The sequence below is a fragment of the Tyto alba genome, unplaced genomic scaffold (assembly GCF_018691265.1).
Source record: "Tyto alba isolate M040663 unplaced genomic scaffold, T.alba_DEE_v4.0 Super-Scaffold_13, whole genome shotgun sequence".
NCBI lineage: Eukaryota > Metazoa > Chordata > Aves > Strigiformes > Tytonidae > Tyto > Tyto alba.
The window spans coordinates 37,507,513-37,532,097 of NW_024881275.1; the positions used below are offsets into that span (position 1 = coordinate 37,507,513).

The following is a 24,585-nucleotide window of genomic DNA, read 5'->3' on the forward strand; positions in this document are numbered from 1 at the left end:
ATAAGAAATCAGATTGACTTCTCAGTACATTGCCTTTTAAGGATATTGATTAAGGCCTTGTAGATTACTTCCTGGGAAGTATAAATGGCTAAGGATAAGATTATTTGCTTCCATAGACACAAAACTATTTTATTCACAAGTGATTCTCTTGTAATTGACATTTTTGCCTTTCCTTTATTTTCTTGAATCCTTTTCCCCCTGTGTTTTCATTATCATACTTTACTGAAGAGCATTGTTTTAGTGATCTATCTCACTAATAACTAGTAAGTCTGAATGAATGTTATAACCATGCATCATCCAAAAAAGGTGTGTTGATCATCAATAGCATAATTAAGAGGTAGGTATCACTCAGTGAAGATGGCACTAAACTGCAAACTTAGTGTAGTTATGAAATAGGGCCTTACAGATGCGAGTAATTGTTGCTTTTGTCGTCAGGACTTGACCTTAATGAAAACAAGGTTGTCTGTTTCTTGTGTGAGAAATAACTTGAGCATGGTTTTTGTTTTTAACTTATTGCCATATTAGTGGGTAGGGTAAAACTCACAAGAATGACCAAAGTTTATCCTTAATGAGCATGTGTAAGTATGTGGTGTGAAAGGAGCAGTGCTGAATTACAAAAGGATGAGAAAACTGGAAAAAGAAGGGGGCTGAAGTATGTGTAGATTTGGGTGAATAACCATGTGACTGCTTTGAGGGGGGCAGTTGGATTGTGTGACCTCCAGAGGCCCTTTCCAACCTCACTGGTTCTGTGATTTCTGACAATGAGTAAAACTCTAACAGTGATTACCTGTGAAGAGCCTAAGTATGGGAGGCAACACAGGTGTGGAATGCCAGTTGAAGGGAAAAAGTTAGAAAGAAGTCTATAATGAGGTATTTCTCTACCCAAATGTAATTTCCTACTTGTGACTAATAGATGATAGCTTTGGGTTTTCTTGTGCAGGCTTAACCTGACAGCTGGAAGAAAGCAACTCCTATATGTGATCTTGAACAGGTATAGCCCTATGTATTTCTAAAAATAGAAATTATTATCGGTAGTTCCCTCTTCTGACACAAATTCTTGCCATGCATGAGCAAGCACCTTGAAGAACCTACACTTAAGATCAATTAAGTCTAGTTTCTGCCAGCTTGCCAGGCTCTCTTTTCTGGTCAACATCTCATCATCAGGAAAATGGTGGCATCTGAACTTTGGGAAATATACATTCTGCCATCATGCTTAATACTTCATGCCCAGTTTTTTGGATTAGGATAGATATGGCGTAAAGAAGATCCCTGTGAAGGTTGTTGAGTGACATTTTTGGAGCCACAGATAGCAACAGTGTCTTACATTTGACATGATGAGTATTTCTAAAGCCTTAACCACCCTGTGATCTGATTAGGATTTGTGGCTTTGCTCTTTCTGAAGAGATTATTCCTGAGGAGCTATAATGGACACCTCTCACCTCCCACCCAAGTTCTTTCTTTGTTTAATTTTACTGCGTGTTACACGTTTTACATCATGTTGATTAAGGCCATCTAGTTCCAACAGAGTTCAAGTGTCCAGCTGCCACTTCACTGTCTCTCAGCAATTCAGCTCCTGCAAGAACCCTTCTACCAAAACACACTGCCATGAATTGGTCTATTAAAATGAATTAGATCCTGCAGAATGACTGCTGGTCTGCAGCTACTGTGAAGGGGAAGTCCTTGTCACTGAGTTTCTTGATTTGGGCAACAGAGGACAATGTTTTATTTTGTGTAGTAAACAGTTTCCTGTAAATTATTAGTGAATACATTTTAGAAGGGTGCAACTGATTATAGATAAACCTTTCCCCTGAGAATAAGGTCACTAGTCTCATTACACTGCTATTAATGGGGTTTTGACTTGGCTGTTGTCAGCAGTCAGTTCCAGATAGGTTGGGAACTATTTTTGCCTCATTGTTAGTGCTTGTAAAGATAAACAAGCAATGGGAGCAGCTTTATGAACAGCAAATATAGCAGTATATAAACATTCTAAGATACTGAAGGCTATGTCATGGAAAAATATTGGTATCTGACCAGTTTCACTGCCAGTACTTGGAGGTATTTGTAAGGGTGTTTCTTACTGAGATGACAGATAAGATGGACAGATAGAAATCTTTCTTCTCCATGTACCTGTGCATAACACTTTTAGTCCCTACTGTGCATTTTCTAGAGGACATGAGAGTGTTTTGGTGGCTCAGAAGAAATTATTCGTTTATGTGTTACGTATTACAGAGAGATGTATAGGTGAATGGGAGGTGAAAGAGAAAAGGGGCAGTTCCAATGTTACAAGAGGAAAAATGCAGTGGGGAGAATAATTTCCCGTTCCTCCTCAGTATTATAACAGAAGGGCAGATAATAAATAGCCCCAGTGGAAGGATGTAGAGCTTAGAAAAAATGATCACAGTAAGGTCTGAAGAAAAAGTAATAGATGCAGTCTTGAAAACACCCAGTAAAGGAAGGGGCAAATTTCTTTTAAAATGATCACTAGATGGTCCAGTGGGGTTTTCTTCCCCCCTTTCTTTCTTGATTTTTTTTTTAAGATGATGAATGGTATAATAAATGTGGTATCTAATGAAACTTTAAGCAAAGTTTAAATAACTGATTTTCCTTTTATTTGCTTTTAACTTGGTAGAAGCAATTATTTTTAAAAGACTTTTAACTTCTGTCTTATAAGACTTGTTTGCAGTGGTTCAGCAAACACTTTTATAAAGAAGTGATCATGTCAGAAGTCCTTTGTAGAAAATCTGGTTGCATTTCATGAAACCCAGTGTATTGTGATGATTGTACCCTCACCAGTGACTCCAAGCAAGACATTACATACCTATTTTATGAAGATTTGCATCTGTCCTTGGGTTAGTGATTAGTAGGTGATTTGTTTCCTTTGTTGGTGCTGAACCACTGCTACAGTTTATTAAGGTACACCACGTTGCCGGTCATGCTGTGTTTCACAGGACATAAATTCCAGGTTTTGATCTCATGTGGTTGTCAGAGATAATCTGGCATGTTTTTTTCCTCCAGTAAAAAGTAGATAGCTTTCATATTGGGGCAAGCTCAAGCATGATGCCTGGTAAAGGGAATGAGAGCTTTGTCACAGACTTCAGTAGGGGCAAGGTTCCTGCATGAAGTTTCTGTGGTTTTAACTGAATATGGGAAGTGTGGCAAGTTAGGATCCAGTTCAATTCAGTTCTTAAATGTATGAAACCTAATACATTGATACTAAGCCTTTGATTGCTGGAAGGTAATTTTACACATACTAATTAGTGGGAACCATGTGCTAGAAAGAAAACCCTTCACCTTATCTCTGCCTTTAGGTAAGTTTTCATTGTATGTTGTAGGGCTGGTCTTTCAATGTGTTTCACAGATAAACATCTACTTATGAAAACACTGGAGAATCCCAAATTCCACTGGAGCACGATAGCCTGGGTGCATAAAGATCAATACATGAGAACCAAAGATTAAGTGTTTTTTTTTTTATGTTTTACAATGAATAAATTCTTTATGAGCTCTCATTTTTATATTAGTTACATAGATTGTTAAAAATACAAGTCTTTAAAGTTATTTCATCAGTGTTACTTAACTTAGTATTTCTTTGCAACTGTGTTCTTATCTTGGAAAGGGAAAAGTGCAAGGACTACAAAAATTTTGATCTTTAATTGTTGCTGTAGATTTTATGTAGAAGTCAATAGTATGCTACATTGATTACTGCCAGCACAGAATCCTAGACCAATTAGGTAAGATGGAAAGCATACTACGTTAATATTTCTTATGACTTCAGCTTTTTTTTCCCAGATAATGAAACATGATCATTTAGTTCCTTATTTTTTCTCATTATTTATTTCCTGAAGTGTTCATGATGTCTTGTTCTTGCAGGAGAAGCTTAATGTTGACAGTATGGGGCATCAGGTGATAATATTTGACTTTTCTCTCATAAGAGGACTGTGGGAAACTCGAGTTAAGAAGAACAAAGAACGTCAGAGGAAAGAGAAAGAAAGATTAGAAAAAAGCTCATTGGAGAAGTAAGCCAATTTTCTATTGTTCATTTTAACTGAATGCATTATTATTATCCATTAACATTGCCATATGTTAACCATTATCAAATGATTACAATTTTATTTTTTGGGGGTTTGATTTCAATGATTTCCTGCCTCCTGAGATGATTGTAAGAGAAATGCACCACAAACTGTGCTTGTATTTCATTAGTCCCTGCTCTTTCCTACGTAGATTGTGATTTGCTGGTGAAGTATTTTATTGTCTATTGTGTAGACTAGATTTGAAGAGAAAAGTAACACATTTTGTGCCTTTCTGTTGCTTATATGTTATATAAAAGTATGCCTTTTTATTATGGAATTTATGAAAACATGCTCATAAAATCCAGTACTAAGAAATACTTTAAGTCTTTTTGTTGAAGTGACAAGAGAAACAAAAGGAATTAAATAAATAGACACATACAATTGCTTCTGAATAGGAGAGAGAGGATAGAATAAAAGAATTATCAAAAGCATTTTTTTCTTGTTTGAATATTAAAGGGAGCCTTGATTATAATGCTTACACACACTAATCATGTTATTTTAAAATTATATTTAATTTATGCTTTTTTAAGCAGTATTTTGGTTTCTTTATGTTCATTCCCATTAGAGACAGTGAAATATCATACTGTGCTGGCAATGTTGGAAACATGACTTACCATTTTTACCCTCTGAGAAGAGAACAAAGCAGTAAAAATCACTTCCTGTTTTAAAAATAAAATGCACAAGGTTAAACAATACCCTTGTTTAATAACGTCATTGCATTGAACCTTTGTGTGGTGTTTCAACCATCTCAGGAGACCCCCCCACTCACAAATACTCACTGACAGTGCAGCTACACTGACAAGAGAGCATCTGGGCTAAGAGGAGACCAAGGTAATATAAAGTTTGACTGCCCTTTCTGCAAGACTTTACTCTTCAAAACATCCATAGCTGCAGTCCTGGTTCTCCCACCTCTACCCAAAGCCTACATTAAAAACCATAGTCCTAACAACAACAACAAAAAAGAAAAACTAAACTCATCATTCAGATTAAATTCTCTAGCAAAGGTAAGCTTTTTTTAGGTATGAGTGAGCGATAGAAAAGTTTTGCTGTTGTGTTACACTTATAGTGGAAAAGATAAGTGAAAGGGTTTGGACGAAACTTGATTAAATCTGATTTCTGTCCCAGATGCTACATTAAGAAATGGCTTTGTTCAATTTTAATGCAGATAAAGAAGAGTCTCTACTTCATCACTGTCTATGTCAGCTAGTGGACCCTGGGGTGTCACTGCAGCCTTCTTCATAAAAATAATATTCTGACTAGGAATCCATACTTGTAGCTTCTAACAGCGCATGCAGTCTTATTTAGAACTGACAAAAGGTCAGTCCCAATGTGGACCTAAATGTCAACATCCCCCTGCAAAGTTTTGCTTGGTTTTTGGTTTTCTGTGGTGCAGAAGATAATTCTGTGTTCACTAGTATAAAAGTAAACCAGAAGCTCCAGGCATGAGGAACTTCTGTACGGAAAAGGGAAAGATGGTAACCTTATGTGCTCTGAGGTAGCTAATTTCAGCTCCCGTGTTTTTGACAGCAGTATACATTAAGCCTCATATCTTACTGTGTTTTCCATAAAAACAATACATTCTCCCCGATGTTTCTGCCTGGGGTTATTTGTCTATAGCCACCAGTCCAGCTGAAAGATTGGAACTTGACCACCTGTTCTGCTCTTTTCCACTAATGAGGTCCAAAGTCATCCTGTTATCTTCCTGCACCAACTGGAGATGGGGAATTTGGGATTTGATGTAGAGCAGTAAACGATTTCAAGTACACTTTCAGCACTTACAAAGGATTTTTATTTTCTTCCCTTAGCTTGCAATTTGCATACAGTGCTTTGTCTTGTTGCATGTCTTCATGCAATCAGATTGCTTTCCAGTTAGTCCTACTTCTTTTAGAGCTCCTGGAAAAAAAGGAAGAAATGCATCAGACTTTGTTTCCTGAATATAAGTGATCACTACTTCACCCACTGAAATGAATGACAAAGTTCATGTTCATTCTTACGATGCAGGACTCATAAAATGGATAAAGCTGGTAGAATAATAGTCAAAGTCATAAAACTATTTCTAATAAAATGCAGAACTCAGTTAAAAGGAAAATTCCCTTTTTTTATGAGGTGTGCAGTGACCACTGAACTTTGAGTCCTAAAGATCAGATCACAAGGTATTTCTTAGATGCTTTGCAGTACTTCCAAAGGTTGGGCCAAAACCAGAACAAGATTTTGCTTGTTAGCTGAAAAGTATAGATAAAATTTTAATTATAATTAAATTATTATTAGAAATAATGTTTCCCTGTAGAGATACGTTTCATTATTTTAGGGAGTTCCGTGTGTGACCAAATTCTGATGTTCTACTCAGATTAAAATTTTACTACTGTCCACTGAAATAAATGCTATTACTTACTGTCAAGTAACAGTAATAAAGTATTCTGGAAAGGATTGTGATCCAAAGTGGTAATTCCAAAAAGATGTTCAAAGAAGGTAGTTTCCCAAATTGAGGACTGCATTCTAGCATTTAAGATAGATACTTACTTTTGCCAGAAACCAGAGTGAATTCCCAAGTAGGGCTGAAATAGGCAGAGTTTACTCTTGTAACAAATGAGTTTGGAATCTGGCCTGCTCAGTCTGCTTTGTCTTTTTTTTTTTTTTTTTTTTTTTTTTTTAAATAAAATCCAGTTTTAAATCAAAAAAGTTACAATTCACTAATGCCTTTGATATTGTGCAGTTCCTTATCAGCCATGTTGCTATGTAAAATGACTTGCGAATATGTAGTATGTATTTTTTTGAGGAAAAACTTCCAATTAACCTCAAAGGAACTTTGTACCTCAGGGCAAAGTAATACAGTTCATGCAGGGTCAGTAAGCAGTCACATGTAAAATATTTCTCTTTTTTTGGCTGAAGATTTTCTAAGAAGAAAACATCACAATTAAATGCAAAGCTTGAACTGTGTTTGCATTGAAGGTGAGGTCTTGTAAAGATTTTTGGATTTTACAGGTCAGAACAGATATTTAAGCAGCTGGCCAGTAAAAACTGATTCTGGACAACAGTCTACTGAGAATATTATGAAAGGCTCACATCTGGCTCTTTGAGATACTGGTATCAGATCACTTTTGGTGGAGTTAATTCAGTCCTCTGTTTCCCTGTTGGTTTTGTGGGACTGTGGAAGTATGCCAGTTTAAGGAACCCCTACCTCTGGGGGGCACATATAAACCAGCAACTGAGTGTAAAAGAAAAAGAAACAGTACAGTGTTGTGCAGGAGTAATTTCATTTTAATTCATGTCCTTAATCCCGTCAGACAAGCCCATTCTAAATCTCCCATAGGATAAAAAACATGAACTGTTACAAAAATTGTGCACTGTTCCATGGTTATCTATATGTATCTGAAAGTCCATATTATGGAAAGAAGTTTCTGTTTATGACAGCGCTTTATATTTTATCTTCTAAATTCTGGTAGTAGCGAACAATTTTATATTGTACCCTGAAATCCTGAATGCTGTCAGAGTAACTTGATGTGTTATAATGATTTTCCTCATTAATTTTTCCTTTCTATTTATCCTATTTATAATTTTTTTGGAAAGGGAATGAGAGTGAAAATTTATAGTTTTTTTTTTTTTTTGAAGGATTGCAACATGTCTGTCTTCTCTGTGAAAAGCAAATAAGTTAAAAATTGAAGGTGCAGAAATTCATCATTCAAGTGAGGAAATGCCAGAGCTGTTTGCCCAGATTAGCTATCTAAATCTTTGCTGTGAAATGGCACAGCCTCCCCTGTCCACCAACTGAACATGCAGCAAAGATAACAGTTTGTTCTGCCTTCTTTTCCAGTGTGTTTCTTCTCAAAAATTTCCTCTCAAGGTCTGGCTAGCTAAATGTGCATGTATTACTTTTCTGAACTATGCAGTTCCTGAATGTTAAAAGTCAAGTGAAAACTTTCACTCTACAGGTAGACAGTGACATTTTCTCTGAGAGGTTACATGTTTGTTTAATAAAATAAATTTGTCTATATTTCTACCAAACTTCAGTGTTATAACTTTATTTGTACCTAAACTAAGATTTTACTTGTGATGTTTATCTTTATTCTTCCACTCAATACCCAATTCAGAAATTTTTCTAAGCCAAACTAAACCTCAAACTGGGAGCCCTTAGCCCCAAACACAAATTACAGGCAACAAGTTGGGAGTAGATCTGCAGCACTAATAAGCATTTGTTATTTGCCTTTGTTCTTAAGCACTTGTGCATACAGACTTTGCATCTGATATAATGCATGCATATGGTTGAAATACAAGAGTTGCTATTCAGCCACAATCCTTTACAACCCATGGAAGAACCTGGCAGAGAGACTGAAATGAAATCAGTCCAATTGAATTTGAAGCAAATGTTACTCATCCATCAGGAATATTAGTCTGGGCTGAGCTCCAGTTCAACTGTACTGTTCTTATAAAAATTCCATAGGATTATTTAATGATCCTGTGTGGCTAGTGATTCTGATTTAAACATCACCCAGGAGTACTAAACTGGTGTCACCATTTAGTTTCCTGGTTATTTCCTCCATCCTGATTTAGAGGAAACAGTGCCATCTAATGAAACTTCCTTTCTTTACCTAAGAAGCATAGCTTTTCCTCAAGACCTCCTAATGAGACATTGAGCAGTAAGTAACCACAGAATGAAGAACAATTCAAAGAAACCCAGCTACTCATCATTTACTGGGATGGCTCTGAAATCCTTACTAATGCAAACTTCTTGTTTTTCAATCTAGTTGCTCCTTTGAAAGGTCCAATCATTGAATTTATTCTACAGGTAATTCTTTACATCAGGTTGATTAGATTCATGATTTTGTTGGATAATCTAAAATGCCAAGCAAGGAAATCCCGTATGCTCAAAAGGAAATATTTATAATTAAAAATTTTAATTATATAGTGTTAAATCTCTTTGCTGCAGATATACTGAAGTAATGTTTGGGTAACGATTACTTGAAGACAAGTTCAGCACTAACCAAAATGAAAGCAGTTGAATATTCCATTTCCCTGCTGATCCTGTTTCATACCTACAGTGTATTGTCCTGAAAGCTTACTGAGAAACAACAATGTATTGGGAAATACCTTGCCAGAATTAACCTTTCCTCTATACCATTTACAGTCTACTTTAGTGACAGGTGTGCTTTTGTGCTACAGATATAAAAATATGAGGGATAACATTTTTTTTGACAAACATAAGCAGCATGCAATCAGCCTTCTTTAAAATTGGTTGGACTATTTGCATGGTTAAAGTGGAAATACTGGAGTAGTTAGCTGAGTGGGAACCTTAGATCTCATCTGGGTCTTACATCCAGAAAAAAATTTTTTTGTGTTCATATTCTCACTTAAATTAGGCTTGACTTGACTAACACTCACATTTTGAATATTGAAAATAGTAATTGTTTCTTTAAGTGCAACAGTTTGATCAGGCTCTAGAGGAAGATCAGAATGTTTTATTGTTGAAGAGTAATAAAAAGACATGGCCTTCAAGAGGGCTGTGATTTTGTAACCAACTCATTTGTTTGTCATATGTTAAAATGTGTTCCTGGATTATCAGGAGCCTTTCAAGTGACAAGAACAGAAATTTAATTTCTCTAAAAGTGTATTAGTAAATTTAAAGGGTGATTTTATTTGTGTGGATTTTTTTTTTTTTCTGTTTGCCACGCTGGTTTAGATGTCTTTCCTGAAGATTCATGCAATACCCTCCATATAAGACACATGTAATTCTATTTTTTTTTTTTTTTGAGGATTGTCACCAAAGGAAGACTTAAAATTGTCTTTATTTTCATAAAGATCTTTTCAGAAGTTTCATGTCGTGGTTTGGGCCTGGTTGGCAGCCAACTACAACGCAGCGGCTCTCTCTCCCTTCTCTTCTGGCAATGAGAAGGGACAGAGAGCCAGGCTTGGGGTTCGAGATAGGACTGGGATGGGGAAAAAATCCCCCTTGATGATCATGAGCAAAAGGCAGACTTGTTAGGTGAAGGAAAAAAAGAACACACATTTATTACAGACACTAACAACACACAACAGAGTAGAACAGTGAGAAGCATTGCCACATCTTGAGAACACCTTCCCCCCACCCCTCCCTTCTTCCCGGGCTCAGTTCTGCACCCGATATCTCTACCTCCTCTCCCAGTGGCGCAGGGGCAGGGAATGGGGGGTGCAGTCAGTGCTGCCACTTCGCTTATCTTCGGTGAGGGGAGTTTCCGGAACTTGTTCCTCTGGCTCCATCGTGGTCCCCCTCTCACAGGAGACAGTCCTCCACAAACTTTCTCCAACATGAGTTCCTCCCATGGGCCGCAGTGTTCCCCATGCTGCTCCGTCATGGGTCACTAAATTTTCTCCAACTGGATTCCCTCCCACAGCTGCAGCCCTTCCCAAGCTGCTCCAGCGTGGGACACTCCCTCATGCTGCAATCCTCCCAGTGCTGAATTACAGCAGCGGGGTCTACCTTTTCCCACAAGACCCCGGCCTTCTTCAGGCACAGCACCTTGATTATCCAAGCAGAAGCCACAGGCTGTAAATCAGTGTCTGCTTCACCGTAGACCTTCATGGGTGGCAGGGGGGGGCCGCCCTGCCGTCTCACCACAGGATACAGGGGGGTCTCTGCTCTGGCACACCTCCCCCCTCCTTCCTTCCTCCGTTCCTCCACTGACCTTGGTGTTCACACAGCTGCAGCAACTCCTCCTCACAAGTCCCACTGCCTGTCACCACGTCCCTTCTTAAATATATTATCGCAGAGGCGCAGCTGATTGGCTCAGTTTTTCCAAACAGAAATGGAGCTGACTTGGAGCTGGGGGACTTTCGAGAAGCTTCTCACAGGCGGCCACCGCTATAGCCCCCTCCCCTGCCACCAAAAAACTCCACCACTCACTCAACCCAGGACATTTCATCATCTCAGTTTTTTGATGACAGGGCTGAGTGATAACCATGTAACTGAATAGATCCCTTTGATTTGATCTCAACTGTAATCTTCAAATTATAGTTTTGTAATCTTTATTTAATGATACATACCGGCTTGATGTAAGTTACACCTCCAGGCCGGAAAGGCTCATATTGATTCATTTGTTTAGTGTGTATCCCAAGGGTATAAGTGTGGGATTGTAAATTGTTAGACCCTCTGCCCTTGGGATATTTTGTGTTTTCATTCTGTACTCTACAAAGTTATGTATGTTTGTTGCTCCATTATTAATTTACTTTCCATCTGTTCAGAATGTGCTTGTACATAGTACTTAGCCACGTGACCATAAGTGAATATTCTTTAAAAGCTTACCAGAGCATGTTGCCATCATTCAGTATATGAGCAAAGAATAAATCTGACACAGGATTTCCACATCAGTGCATGATATCCATGTCGAATTCCTAATCAGGTTTTATTTTTAATACCTGTCCTTCTTTGGAGGTCAGTATTTCACTGACTGGGTTAACAGTGGTTTTTGTTACATGCATTTTATTTTATTTGGCTAACAAAGTGTCATGACCCACTGAGATTTTTGTTTTGTACGTTAGCAGTAAAGTGTCAGAGCACAGTTTATTAATTTGTTTTTAATATAGCTCCCTTCTTGATATTTTCTATATTCTTTTTTATGAGAGAGTAAAATTTTAGATCTGAGCCCTCTGCTCTTGTGTTCCTGGGGTCTACATGAAAAAGCCAGCACTAGGTACTAGGTGTAATGCAGCAACTCTGTGCCTTACTTTTTATTGGGAGTTAGACTTTCTGACCTCTTCTTTCTGTTTGTTAAGTTTCTAAAATTCCTAGAGTTTACACTGTGAGGAAGGAGTCAGTCATTTTTTGTGAATGAGTGAAGAGCAATGAATACAAAAAAGCATCTTGTGGGCAAGCTCTTTCAGTGCATTGAATTATGCACTGAGATCAAATGTTTACTGCTTTGGTAGAAAATGAAGGAGTTCCATGGAAATGAGAGGACAGTAATGCAGACTTAAGCTTCACAGAGTGACAGAAAATCTGTATGTGGAAGACTGGAAGAGGATGTGAGAAACAGCAGTGGTAAGTAAAGCTAGGATTATTTAGAAAATATATAAAAAAAAAAAAAAAAAAAAAGCCAGTTTTGGTCCTTTTCAGTTTGTGCCTTTTCATGGTTCAGATCCTTTTGTTGTTCTCTTCATTGGGGATTCAATTCACTTCCTTCCACCCACTTCACCTCCTATCAACCTTGCACAGTAATATAGACATTTTATAGCTAATTAGCTATGCTTACTGGTAGATGAGTTTTGGAAAAAACGAGTGTCTTGACTCTGTTTATTTTTCTTATAGTATATGAAAGTGTTATTTTTTAGCTTTTCCTAGTGATTTCTTCCTACTGCATTTTCTGCCCTCTCTTGTGCTGGTGGTCTCTGGGGTTCAAATGACAGGCTGAATAGTCAAGATCAACAGTAAAATACTAAAAACTGAATTGGATCATGTGTCAAAATATCTGAACTTTCATGTCTGGTGTTATGGAAAATTCTGTCATCTGAATGGTTCCACACTGCAGCTGCACTGGATACCCTTTGGTTGGGCTGCCTATTGCAATTGGGTACTTGGGCGTCTCTCCCTCTGTAGCCAGAAGTATCAGATGCAGCATGTTGAAGGATCACAAAATACACTAAAGAGATGTGTCTGCTGCAACCTATTTTCTTATCTTTGTTGTATAAAGAAGCTTCAGAAAACTTGTTGTAATGTTCTGGCTTGGTGGTGGACTCTTTCTTGATTGTACATGCAGCTTCAGTACCCCTCTAGGGAATCCCTGAACTGAACATGTTGCTAGACACGTTTTCTGTCTGTCCAGTCTTTTTCTTCCTAACTCATTCACATATCATAACTTACTGTGGTATAAAGCAGTCCACAATTAGACACTGAGAGAAACTGGGAGATTTACTTCAAATATGTATTTTTTAATTCTCAAGTCCCCTCTATTGATACTTCAAATATCAGAAAGTCCTCCAGATACCTACTTATAAAGAGCATACTTATCTCTAATGAAAACTGAAGCCAAGGATAAATAACTTTTCTGCAGCTCTCAATAACTTCTTTAACTATTTTTTCACTGATCCTTTCATACCGTGATAAGTTATTGCTCCCACTGTGTTTCCAAGAGGCTTTCTGTTTCTGATATGCTTGAAATCCGTTACCTGTTCATTTGTTTACCTGCAGTAAGTGATTTAACTTACTTTGCTGTGTTTTTACATTTAGCTTATCAGACCTTATACTGGCTTCTCATTTCTTCATTTGAACATAAATGACATTTTATCTTTTTTTATTTTTATATTTTTGGAAATGAGGGGAGATAAAGATCCTTACAGTGGCTCCATTAGAATATACTTACTCCAATTCTGTGCTGTCTTCATGCAGTCATACAGCACTTTACCTAGTGAGCTGCACTTTTAACCAACATCATTGTTATATATAACTCATCTTCTGAAATATTTGTAGAAGACTTTTTTACTTAATTTTTCTTTATAAAGGTGATGCATGGGAATACATTGCAGTCATTATTATGGAAAGGGTTTTCTATAGTTCTCTGATGAACCGTGTATAAAGTGCTGTTTCTTGAAACTAAATCAGGTCCTCTTGTGGTCTCTCAGGCTATCTTCTCTGATAAATAGTCGTACATAGGTTCCAAAAGTGTATATTGTCTGCAGTGTAGCAATGTGCTGTGTGTATGCCGATAACTGAAGTTTCCTGCTGTTGCTGTACTCTCTTCTTTCAAGTCTCTCTAACATCTCCATAGGTTTTAGTAAGTGCCACAATTTGTGTTGGGCAGTTTACATCTGTCTCAGTAACACCTTTCCTGTTTAGGCATGCAGTTTTGATCCCTAAAGATTTACATTCATAACATTGAGTCAAATATGACTTTTAATCTATACTATCATATGCCCATAAATATACTCTGTCCTGCAGTTTCTATCTCATACCTTGCTATGAGTATCCAAAATTTACTTATTCTCACCAGCTTTGGAAGGTGTTTCTTGTACCTAAGTTTGTAACTGATTTCTTGTATGTAACTTAAACCCAGACTTTCTGTTTCATGTGTCATTTCTTTAACATCTTAATATTTTGTAGAAAATCCAATGTTTAGCTGGGAATATGTGTACAGGCTTTGTTACTTCCTACCTGAACTTTACAAACTTGAATGTGATTCTCTTTCTAGGACTTGCCATATTTTCCTTTCTCCAGGGGTCATCTTATGCTGAACTTTGAGCTTTTTTAGCCCTTCTTCACCTGTTGGTTTTCTTTAAGTCTTTAGCTTAAAAATTCTGCCAGACGGTGGAGGTTACATAAATGAATTTCAAGTACCACAAGAATCTAGCATTCAAAACATGAGATCAGTTTTATGATGCCAGGGGCTCTGCAGAGTCTTATTTTGGCAGAAGGAAGGCTTGCTTCAGTTAATCAACATGTTCCTTAATTGACTAAGATGAAATAAATCTGTCTTAAATTAAAACATGTGCTTTTGGCAATGATTAATTATATAAAATTGAATTTGCACCTGAAGTTATATGGGTAAAAGTGTGCCCTGGAGGCAAGCCTAAAGTTACACTGAAATTGAATCTGAAAATAGTTGGTATGTGACAACTTTGACCTTTACCTCCACCTTCCAAGATGATATTGGAAGATAATGTGTAAAAAAAAGAAAATATGTCATTATACATGAACAAGAAAGGGCAGGGAAAGGGAATATTTCTAACTTCTTACTTTCTAAAATTATGTTTTTCCAACTGAAAACTTTTGCATCTATTGTCAGATCCTTGTTTTTGTTCATACATATAACATGTTCTGTGAGAATGTATTTCCCACCCCATTGAAATAAAGGGTATCGTTCATGCTGTTTTCTGTGACTGAGCTCAGTCTCCATTTTTCTGTTATTCCCTGGATGTCACTGTTTTATATCCAGTAAATGAAATCCTGCTCATCTGAAATCTATATGTAAGGATAGAAAAGCTAACCATGACTCTATGAATGCCTTTTATTTGTTTATTTGTTTGTTTGTTTGTTTATGTGTTTATGTGTTTATGTGTTTATGTGTTTATTTGTTTATTTGTTTATTTGTTTGTTTATCTATCTATCTATCTATCTATCTATCTATCTATCTATCTATCTATCTATCTATCTATCTATCTATCTATCTATCTATCTATCATTCATCTATCTATCTATCTATCTATCTATCTATCTATCTATCTATCTATCTATCTATCTATCTATCTATCTATCTATCTATCTATCTATCTATCTATCTATCTATCTATTAAAATGACCAATACATTAGGTGCATAATTAGATAAACTCTTTTTGGCCCTATTTCAGGATAAAGCAGGAATGGAATTTTATACTAGAGTGCCGGAAGAAAGGCATTCCTCAGTCAAAATACCTCAAGAATTGTTTTGTAGACACTGATAAGATTTTGGATACTTATGGAAAGGCTCCTCAGCTCCAGAAGAGGCATGCTTTGTCAGATGAAGCAAATAAGGAAAAAAACAAGTTTATTTTTCAGCTTTCTGGAGAGCAGTGGACGGTATGTATAATGGAAAATATATTTCTATGGTTAAAGAGTTCAGGTAGCCTAGTGCTGTAACTTTTAATCTCTCAAAACATTTTTTTTGCCAATGAGTATGAAACTGATGTTTTTTCACACTGATGGAAGTGACAAAAGCATTTCCTATCTTACTTTGAACTAGTGGTTTAGTTTTCAAATATGCTTATTTTGAATTCTGTACTGATACATGTAATTTAGCCCTCTCAAAAATGTATAAGCAATCATATTGCAATAAGGTATCTTCCTCTGAAATTCCCCAATGAATGGAAAGAGATTAAAATAATATTCAGCTTTGTTGGCTTGTTGATATCTTCTACTACTCTGAGAACTGTCTTCTTGATCTAATGGTGTGATAACATTTTTCTCAAGCTCTGTTCAAATCAAAACTGATATTAGCATCAATCCACAATGGTCTTGCTGAAAAAAGCACTTTTTACTTGCAGGTGTGTTTGATGTGAAGTTTGGAAATAAACTCTGCATTAATACTTTTTTGAAATTCAACAAAAGGTGGATTAAAGTTGATCTGAGTTTTCTAGAGTTGTTAAAGGTTTGAATGAAATGTATTTTGAATATACACCACTTTATTAATGAGAAAGTGAAATCAGAATTTTTAGTGTTGTGTAGTTTATAATTTTGAAATATATTTTTGAGATTTTCATTACAAAAAATGCAAGTTAAAAAGTCAATTGATAAAATGGCTAATTTTTACTAAAACAGGTCCTTTGATTAACCTGAAATGTAACTCTGTCCCATATTTAATCTTGAATATGAAGGTGTTTTCTTTTTCAGCTTTCATTTTTTTCTGGCTTTAGTTCTTTTCTGAATAAACATAAAATAGACAAAATTCCTGGAAAATAGAAAGCCCTGGTTCCCATTCAGTTCTAGCAAGGAGACTATTTCTTCAACTGGTGATGATCATTCATATGGGTAGGGTTAGTTGCTGGGGAGCTATCATGTCTCATCTTTCAAGAACCTTGGATATTGAAAATGCTGTTAAAGTTATGTAGTCTTATACGTCACACTTTCATGTGCTGTAAACTTTGTAGGTGTGTTAGGAGGGGAAAAAAAAAAAGATATTATAGCTCCCTAGATACTGATACAGTAGGAACTGCAAATATTTATAGTGCATCATGCAGCAGAGAACTGCATAACTGAACTTTTCTATTGCTTATTCTCTTGCCAAACTGTTAACGTTTTGCTTTGTCACCATAAACAAGGCTTTACAAGAGAAGACAAAATCAAAGATACATAATTTGCTCTGTTTTCCAGAGCATTTAATTTCAATTTGATGTGCTGAAAGATCACATTTAAGATATATTAGTGTACTGTTATGTACATTATACCACCTTGAATGGTACACTCCAAACCACCATGCGCTTGGATTCTGTCTCCATATCATGTGCTCACTGTGGCCATATCACAAACCCACGGTGCCTCATTGTCCAGTTCTAGACTGGTTAAAGTGGGCTTCCTGTTTCAACAAGATACCGTGACATAGTTCAGGTGTCCGCAAAGATAAAATGAAAGCTGCTTTATTTAGAAAGACCAATGCTCTCTCAGAATCAGAGAACGTTGTCAGTCTCTAACAGCTGAAAATTTAAATAAATGTGAGAATCTAATTGACAAAGTTCTGAAAGAAGAGTATTTCCTCTTATTGCAGAAATTTTGTAAAAATTATATTGGTTGTAGAAATCATACCATTTATTTTGCTTTCTAAAATCTCAACTGCTACTTCTAAACCAAAGACAGAATCATACATGACACTCTTTTCCCCTATTACACTCTCACAAAAAAGTGCACTTAGGTAAAATGAATTTGCAGACTATACAACCAAAGCTGCACAAGCTGGCAGTTTGCATGTGAAAAGATATGTGGACATGTGGTGGTTTTCTCAAAGAAGCCTGGATGTTATGTACCTGGGAGCTGTGCTATCAATTGTGGTTTATTTTTTGTAATGTGTTTTGCACACAAATACATCTGTGAGTTCACAGTTTGGACAAGTAAGCACTCAGACACCAGGAGCAGTCAGAGCTGGGATTGCCTGTGCAGTTTTACAGGCACATAACCTGCTTGGTTTGCTGTTGGCTGGCCACTTACTGTTGGCCACAGCTAACAGCACAGCCCTGTGAAGTGTCCATTTGGGAACTAGCTACTATATCCTCTCTCACTTGCATTTAGCTGATAAGTATTTCTGTTATGTCTCCCCTTTCATCAATGAAACAGTAATATATCCTCTAGACAGTTGATAGCTAATCTGAGTGGGTTGCTAGTATGATTTACAGATTTAATTTTGAGAACTGGGCTTGCTTCTGGGCTATACCAGTTCTCTTTCTGGACGCTGTGAAGTTAAGTCTCACAAAGGAGTAATCCTTGGCACAGGGATTTGTCAAGATCAAAGCAAGTGGCTTTACCACATCCTTCGCATAGGTCTCAATATAAGAGCTCTCATTGGAAACTTCAGCAGCAAATGGGCTGAATCCACAAATCAACTAATCGTGTTATTTGCAATGTTGCAATTAGAATGGTTGCTTGTGTTGCGTACTAATCAGTGCCCAGGATGCCTAGAGGGTAAAAATGTAGATACATTGCAAAGATGCCATTGCCGTATGCCCCACATCCATACAGCATAACAATGAATCTGGCCCACTGATTCTGCATTTTTGAGGATGAGGTTAAAAATGGGTTTTGTAAAACACACAGTCATATACTGGGATAGTTTGGACAATTATTTTGAAAATCACTTGGATAGTATCCTCTTGGATCTCCTTCTGAGAACTTTTGTAGGGGAGAAAATTAGAGCAGATTGCACATTTTGAATTCCTACTAGGAATTCCTTCCTTCAGGACCTCTGTGCCATTTTTTCCCCACCTCTCAAATATAACTGAAATGATAAGGTATTTTCATTATATGGAGACTCACTGTTTCTTATACTTGTAATTATTCTAACATATCTGAGGAAAGATAAAGCTCATACAATGAATATTAGGTTAGACAAATATGCACAGAGTACTAGCTAAAGAGAATAGGGCTTGATTTTACACTGTATGGATGCTGAGGAATTGTACTTTGTTTATGCAGATCCATAATTCCTTGTGGATCATTAATTCTTACTAGTTATCATTCACTTTTGGGCTAATTTTTTGACGCGTGCAGGTTGAGCCTCTAGATATCTCAAGTCACTACAGTTTTCTAACTGTGGTCACATTAACTTAATGGAAATGTGAACTAAAAACCTGTAAGTAGGAATAGTGTCAAGAATTTATTCTTGAAGAATGTATACTCAGTGGGTTCCTCTGAATTTGAAAGTCCTCCTGTAACTTGGGTACTGGTCTGGCCATGCCTGTCCAGGGTGGTTAGCTTCTGGCTGTGCACAGTGGTTGATAACTGCAGTGATAAGATAGTTTTACCTTTGTCTGTCAAAGCTCCACCTGGAAGAGGCTGTGTGACAACACCCTTAAAGGTTCAGTGGTCCTTGCCTTCTCTTTCACATACCAACCAATATTCATGACTCAAGTGTGCACATCCCTGTGTGGTGCATTTCTTCCATCTGGGAAGAGTAATGAATTAGTATTTGTATTTAGGAAAGAAATGGTTTTCTAATAACAAATGGACTAGACTCTTAATCTAATGTTGTGAATGAAATCAGGCAGGATATTCTATTTTTTCATTATAAAGAATGGTCAGAACCAAGTGGTATTGCCCCAGCAGTGAGTCTTCTAAATCCTCATGTGTTTTCAAAACCCTTAGGTCTTGACAACACAAGAACAGTGTACTGTGTGACAAATAAGTTGATGTTCCCAAGGTATGTTTCAGAAAAACTTGTTGTTTATCTAAGAGTTTTACAGGCAAACTCATCACAAAAAGGAGCGGTATAAGGACTTTGGACCCTTGAATTGTGTGTTCGAACCAGTTGCCTAGGAGAGAATGATGGAGAGTTGATGAAATATTTAATTGAGATCCTTTGTACATGTAAACATGTATCTATTGATTTAAATTAGTTCTTCAGAGAAATGGCACTGCTATTAGAACAGAATGAAAACTGTGGTGAAATAATGCCATGAATATTCATATGAATTTTTCACTGGATTTGGTTTAACTCTGTTTTTTCCCTCTGAGTGTTTACTTGATGCTCCTAACTAATGAATGTTTATTCTCTGGTGGATCAGTGAATTTTAAATGATTTTAAGAAAATATTCAGGAAAAAAATTTTTTTGAATTTATGATATCAATATTAGCAAAGGAAAGGTGACAATATTCATTCAAATACAGAGCAGGACCATTCTTGGCTGTGCCGTTTTACATAAGCAGAGGATCTGGATGCATACCTACTTTAGACATCTTCAATGTCAAATGTGCACAACAACTAAATGAATGAGTGATGGTAAAATTCTTTACTCGTAAATCATGACCTTCTTGCATATCGTTTTTTCACAGAAAAAGGCAGCAAATTAATTACTACATTTGTGTTTGTTCTCCTAGTTTTATCATTTAACATGCTGTGTATTTTCACAAAGAACAGAGAATTTCCATTTGTTATTCCCAGATGTTAGTGACAGTGAGGTATTTATTTGCCACAAAGTGTCAAGTAGAATTGCTGCATTGAATGGACAGAGAAAATATCTCTTGTGCTTTTTTAACTTCCAGGGACTTTTTCCCCCAATAAGTATAAAATTCCTGACCCAATCAGGTAATACAGGTGGTTCTGAGGCTTCAAACTTTCTCAAAGATAATGGAGATTCGGATCCAGGGTTTTGGTTTGGACCATGACAGATAAAACTACAGAGCTGGAAAAGAAACAGAATTGAACCTTCTGAGAGCTTTGATCAAAATTTTAGTTTAGGCTCCTGTCTAGCAGGTAAATTATCTCCTAATTAGAAATAGTATAATCAGCAATGGTTGTAGGTTTCCAATTTATTTCTTTTTAATACTTTTTCTCTCCCAAAAGTCAAAGGAGTTTGAGGTATTGTTTTGTTGTTAAATGCAAAAATCTGGCTATCCTCCAAGTGTCAGTCTTCATGGAGCAATTTATCAGCAGGCTGCCAGCTTTAGTGTGGCAGCAGAAGATTACAAAAGAACACAAGGGAATCAGAGAGTAAAGCAAACGTAAAGCTTGTGCAAATTTCAGTTCCCATCCTATCTAGTTTGCAAATGAAGTAAAATATCACATCAATTTCTGTTTCAACAGCACAAATAAAATATATTTTAAGATGGAGAATGCTAAAAACCCACATTATAACAAAGTATTTGTAAACTTACATTTGCAAATTGTAAATATGTTTATAAGATATAAAGAAATAATATCAAGAAAGACAAGTAAGTCACAGCAATAGGTAGAGGTAGAGGAATGGAACCTCCTTCCATTCTTTTGAAGTCATGTCTGAATTTATTTTAGCTGCTGCACAAGAATATCTTGGTGCTTTAGTCTACCCTTAATACAAAAGTAAAGATTGTAAATATATATATATTTTTTAATTCTTAATAATAAATATATTTCAAACTATTTTGGCTTAATTTTTCTAAAATTCTGAAAGAGTTTGATCTTAATCTGAGAGAGTGCTTTGTGTGCTGCATATTTTCAACATATCAGGGAGAAGTCTGTGTGAAATCCCCTTCAATCTGGGAGAACAGCAAGGCTATTGGCTTCACAGGGGCAAGTGTTCCCCTTTGCTCCCTGATATATCTGCCAGTAAGGAGCTGGAGATGGTCTGTTGTGACAACAAGGTGCAAAAGAACAGTAGATCAGTAAAAAGACAGGGACAGACCTGGACTGTGGAGAAATAGTGTGGCAAATGGTATCTGTTACCCAGATATCTTTTTTCCTCCAGTATGACTCTTCTGTATCCACTTTCTCTGTGAATCAGGGTTCTTCCTTACAGCAGCATCTATGACACTTCACTTAAATGCTATCTCCTATGATGTGCTGCATTTTCAATTCTGTACATTTACGAAAGACAATATTAATTGGATTTGCAGTTGGTACTCATTCTTTGATTTTGCCACAGAAAAATGTGCAGCACTGAAGTTGGAGAAGTGGAAACTCACTCCAGAAAGTTGGAGAGATTTCTCATTACCAGCCCTGCAGTATTTCAGGCATTTTATTTTTTAACTGCCATAAACTGACAAATATAGAAGATAGATCGCAATGCTGTATACACCTAGTGGGAAAATGAAGCAAGAAATGAAATGATCCATAACAAATATGAAAGGGCAGGTAGCAAGGCAGAACTACATATATAGGTTAAGTGCCTGCATTTGTAAATTTGAAAAGAACTGAAACAAGAGGCAACAACAAACAAACAAAGAAGAGTTGATGATCAACACTGCAGTATCTCTTTAATCACAGTTAGATGTTTTAGTTTAGTGAAGAGTTTTGTAGTGCTATTCCTAGTTCAGAAGTTCAGAATTAACAAAAAACTATTAAAATGCATCCTTCTTGTTGATGTCTTGGGGGATCTATGAAACCTAGAAGGAAAAAAAACAGTAGGCAGTGTCTTCTGTATAAAAGCCACTAATTCCTACTGTGTCATATTCTTAATGCACAGGAAACAAATTTGGAAGTTAAAAGGGAATTAAAGGCTGAAACTCTTACATCTCCTTTTACGGAGCAAAGTTATTAATATGAGATTATTTATTCCAGATGTTACCAATACACAATGATATAAAACCCAAGGCAGACCGGGAAATTATGTGCTGCTTTAGAAAGTGGAGTTTAAATGGTCTAACCTTCAACTTTATGAACTGATTTTTGTCTGTTTCAATTTCAAGGAATTTGATGACAAAATTCAAAGTTGTGTACATCTGAACTGAATACTAATTAGCTAAAGCAATTTTGTAAGAACTGAAATCTTTAAAAATTTAGTTTCAGTGACTGTTATACATTAGAGATTTTGGACAAATAGAATAGTCTGAAAATTACTCCAAAGCAGATTTATTTGTTGTGTCTTTGGAAAAATACTAGAACTCTTAAAGAAAAGGATTCTGCATGATTAAAGTGAGAATTAATTGCAATTGTGGACTGATTTAAAAATTGAGTCTTTTTATTTTCCTAAATAAATTTAGTAAAAATTTTTAAACATTGCTGAAATAATTTAGGAAGTTATGTCTACATCAAGATAATTAAGGTGAAATATTGAGGTTTGGCTATGGATTTTTTTCCCCTAAATTTAGAAACACAATAGAATGAAATACTAACTTTATGCTTTCTATTTACCTTCTTTCTTATTTCATTTACAGGAATTTCCAGATTCTCTGAAAGAACAGATCTACCTGAAAGAATGGCATGTGTATAATACATTAATACAGACCATTCCAGCCTACATTGGACTATTTCAAGATCTGAGAGTACTGGACTTGTCAAAAAATCAAATCAACCATCTCCCAGTGGAAATTGGTAAGTTGGTTCAAGATATTCAGCTATTTATACTTATGCCATTTAACTATATTTCAGGAAAATGAGCATGGATATTTTTGTACATTGACTGATAATTGTCTTCTCATTTCCCATGAACAGTCCCTGCTAAATTTTTACTACTCTCTGGCTGTAGTTATGCTTGCCCAATTACATGCAATACCATGTCTGTAATATGGTTCCTATGTGGGAAAAAACTGACACGTTTGTGTATCACGCAGTTATTCTATTCAAGTAGATGTAGAGTTCTTCCTGAGAACAGGTGGTGTTTTATGTTCCTTACAAGTTAAAAAAATAGAAGTATTAGAGAATTATAAACCCCAAACAAGATGAATTGAAACATAAGATTATGATAAAAAGGAATCAAAAATATAATGTTGCATAAAATCCATCTTTTGAATATTATAATGAGTTCAGTACCCATCCCCACTTAATAAAGTGGTATATTCAACATGACAGCAGGGATTTAGAGAAACAATTCTTACTGCTTTTACATACTTTGGCCTTTGCTATTTTAAGCTACATAGCAACAAGAATTTCAGGGTTTGGCTCTCTGTGTTTTCTGAATTTACAATAAAGAAAGCTTGTAATGGTTTGAGGATTTACTGCTCTGTCGTGGTTTGAGCTCAGAGGTAAACTAAGCACCACACGGCCGCTCACTCTCCCCTCCCACCTCAGCACTGAGAAGGAGAAAACAAACTAGGCTTGGGATTTGAGATAGGACAGGGAGGGGAAAATCATCCATTAAGGTCACAGGCAAGAGACAGATTCATTAGGGGAAACAAAAAAAGAACATAAATGTATTACAGACACTAACAACAACACCACTTAACAGAGTAGGACAGTGAGAAGCATTGCCACATCTTGAGAACACCTCTGTCCACCCCTTCCTTCTTCCTGGGCTCAGCTTTGCTCCCAATATCTCTGCCTTCTTACCCCAGCAGCACAGGGGCAGGGAATGGGGGGTGCAGGAACTGCTTCTTCCATCTTTGATGGGGGTGAACTTCTGGAACTTCTTCCCCCTGCTCCAGCATGATCCCCCTGTCACAGGAGACTCCACAACTTTCCTCTGAACTGAGTCCCTTCCATGGGCCACAGGGTTTCCCCAGCTGCTTCACCATGCAACACCAACTTTCTCCAACTGGAGTCCCTCCCATGAGCTGTTCCTGAGCTTCTCCAGCATGGGACACCCCCGCATGCTGCAGTCCTCCCAGTGCTGAACTACAGCAGGGGGAGCTGCTTCTTCCCACCAGGTCCCAGCCTCCTTTGGGTGCAGCCACCTTAATTTTTCATGCAGGGATCCCCACAGGCCATAAATCAGTGTCTGTTCCACCGTAGACCTTCATGGGTGGCGGGGGGGGGGCCGCCCTGCCGTCTCACCACAGGATACAGGGGGGTCTCTGCTCCGGCACACCTCCCCCCTCCTTCCTTCCTCTGTTCCTCCACTGACCTTGGTGTTCACACATCTGCCACAACTCCTCTTCACAAGTCTCACTCTTACTCCCAGGTCCCTTCTTAAATAAGCTATTGCAGAGGTGCAGCTGATTGTCTTCGCCTTCGTGCAGAGGTGGAT

At 36.9% G+C, this 24,585-nt stretch overlaps 1 protein-coding gene across 1 annotated transcript in view; it reads left to right on the forward strand.

The window, feature by feature from the left end:
* Nucleotides 1-3,888: 3,888 nt before the first annotated feature.
* Nucleotides 3,889-24,585, forward strand: part of LRRC2 (leucine rich repeat containing 2) — a 52,662-nt gene continuing 31,965 nt past the window's right edge. Inside the window, exons 1-3 of the mRNA XM_032985618.1 lie at nt 3,889-4,013; nt 15,376-15,583; nt 22,838-22,994. Of these exons, the coding sequence (XP_032841509.1) occupies nt 3,889-4,013; nt 15,376-15,583; nt 22,838-22,994 (490 nt within the window). The remainder of the gene's footprint in view (nt 4,014-15,375; nt 15,584-22,837; nt 22,995-24,585) is intronic.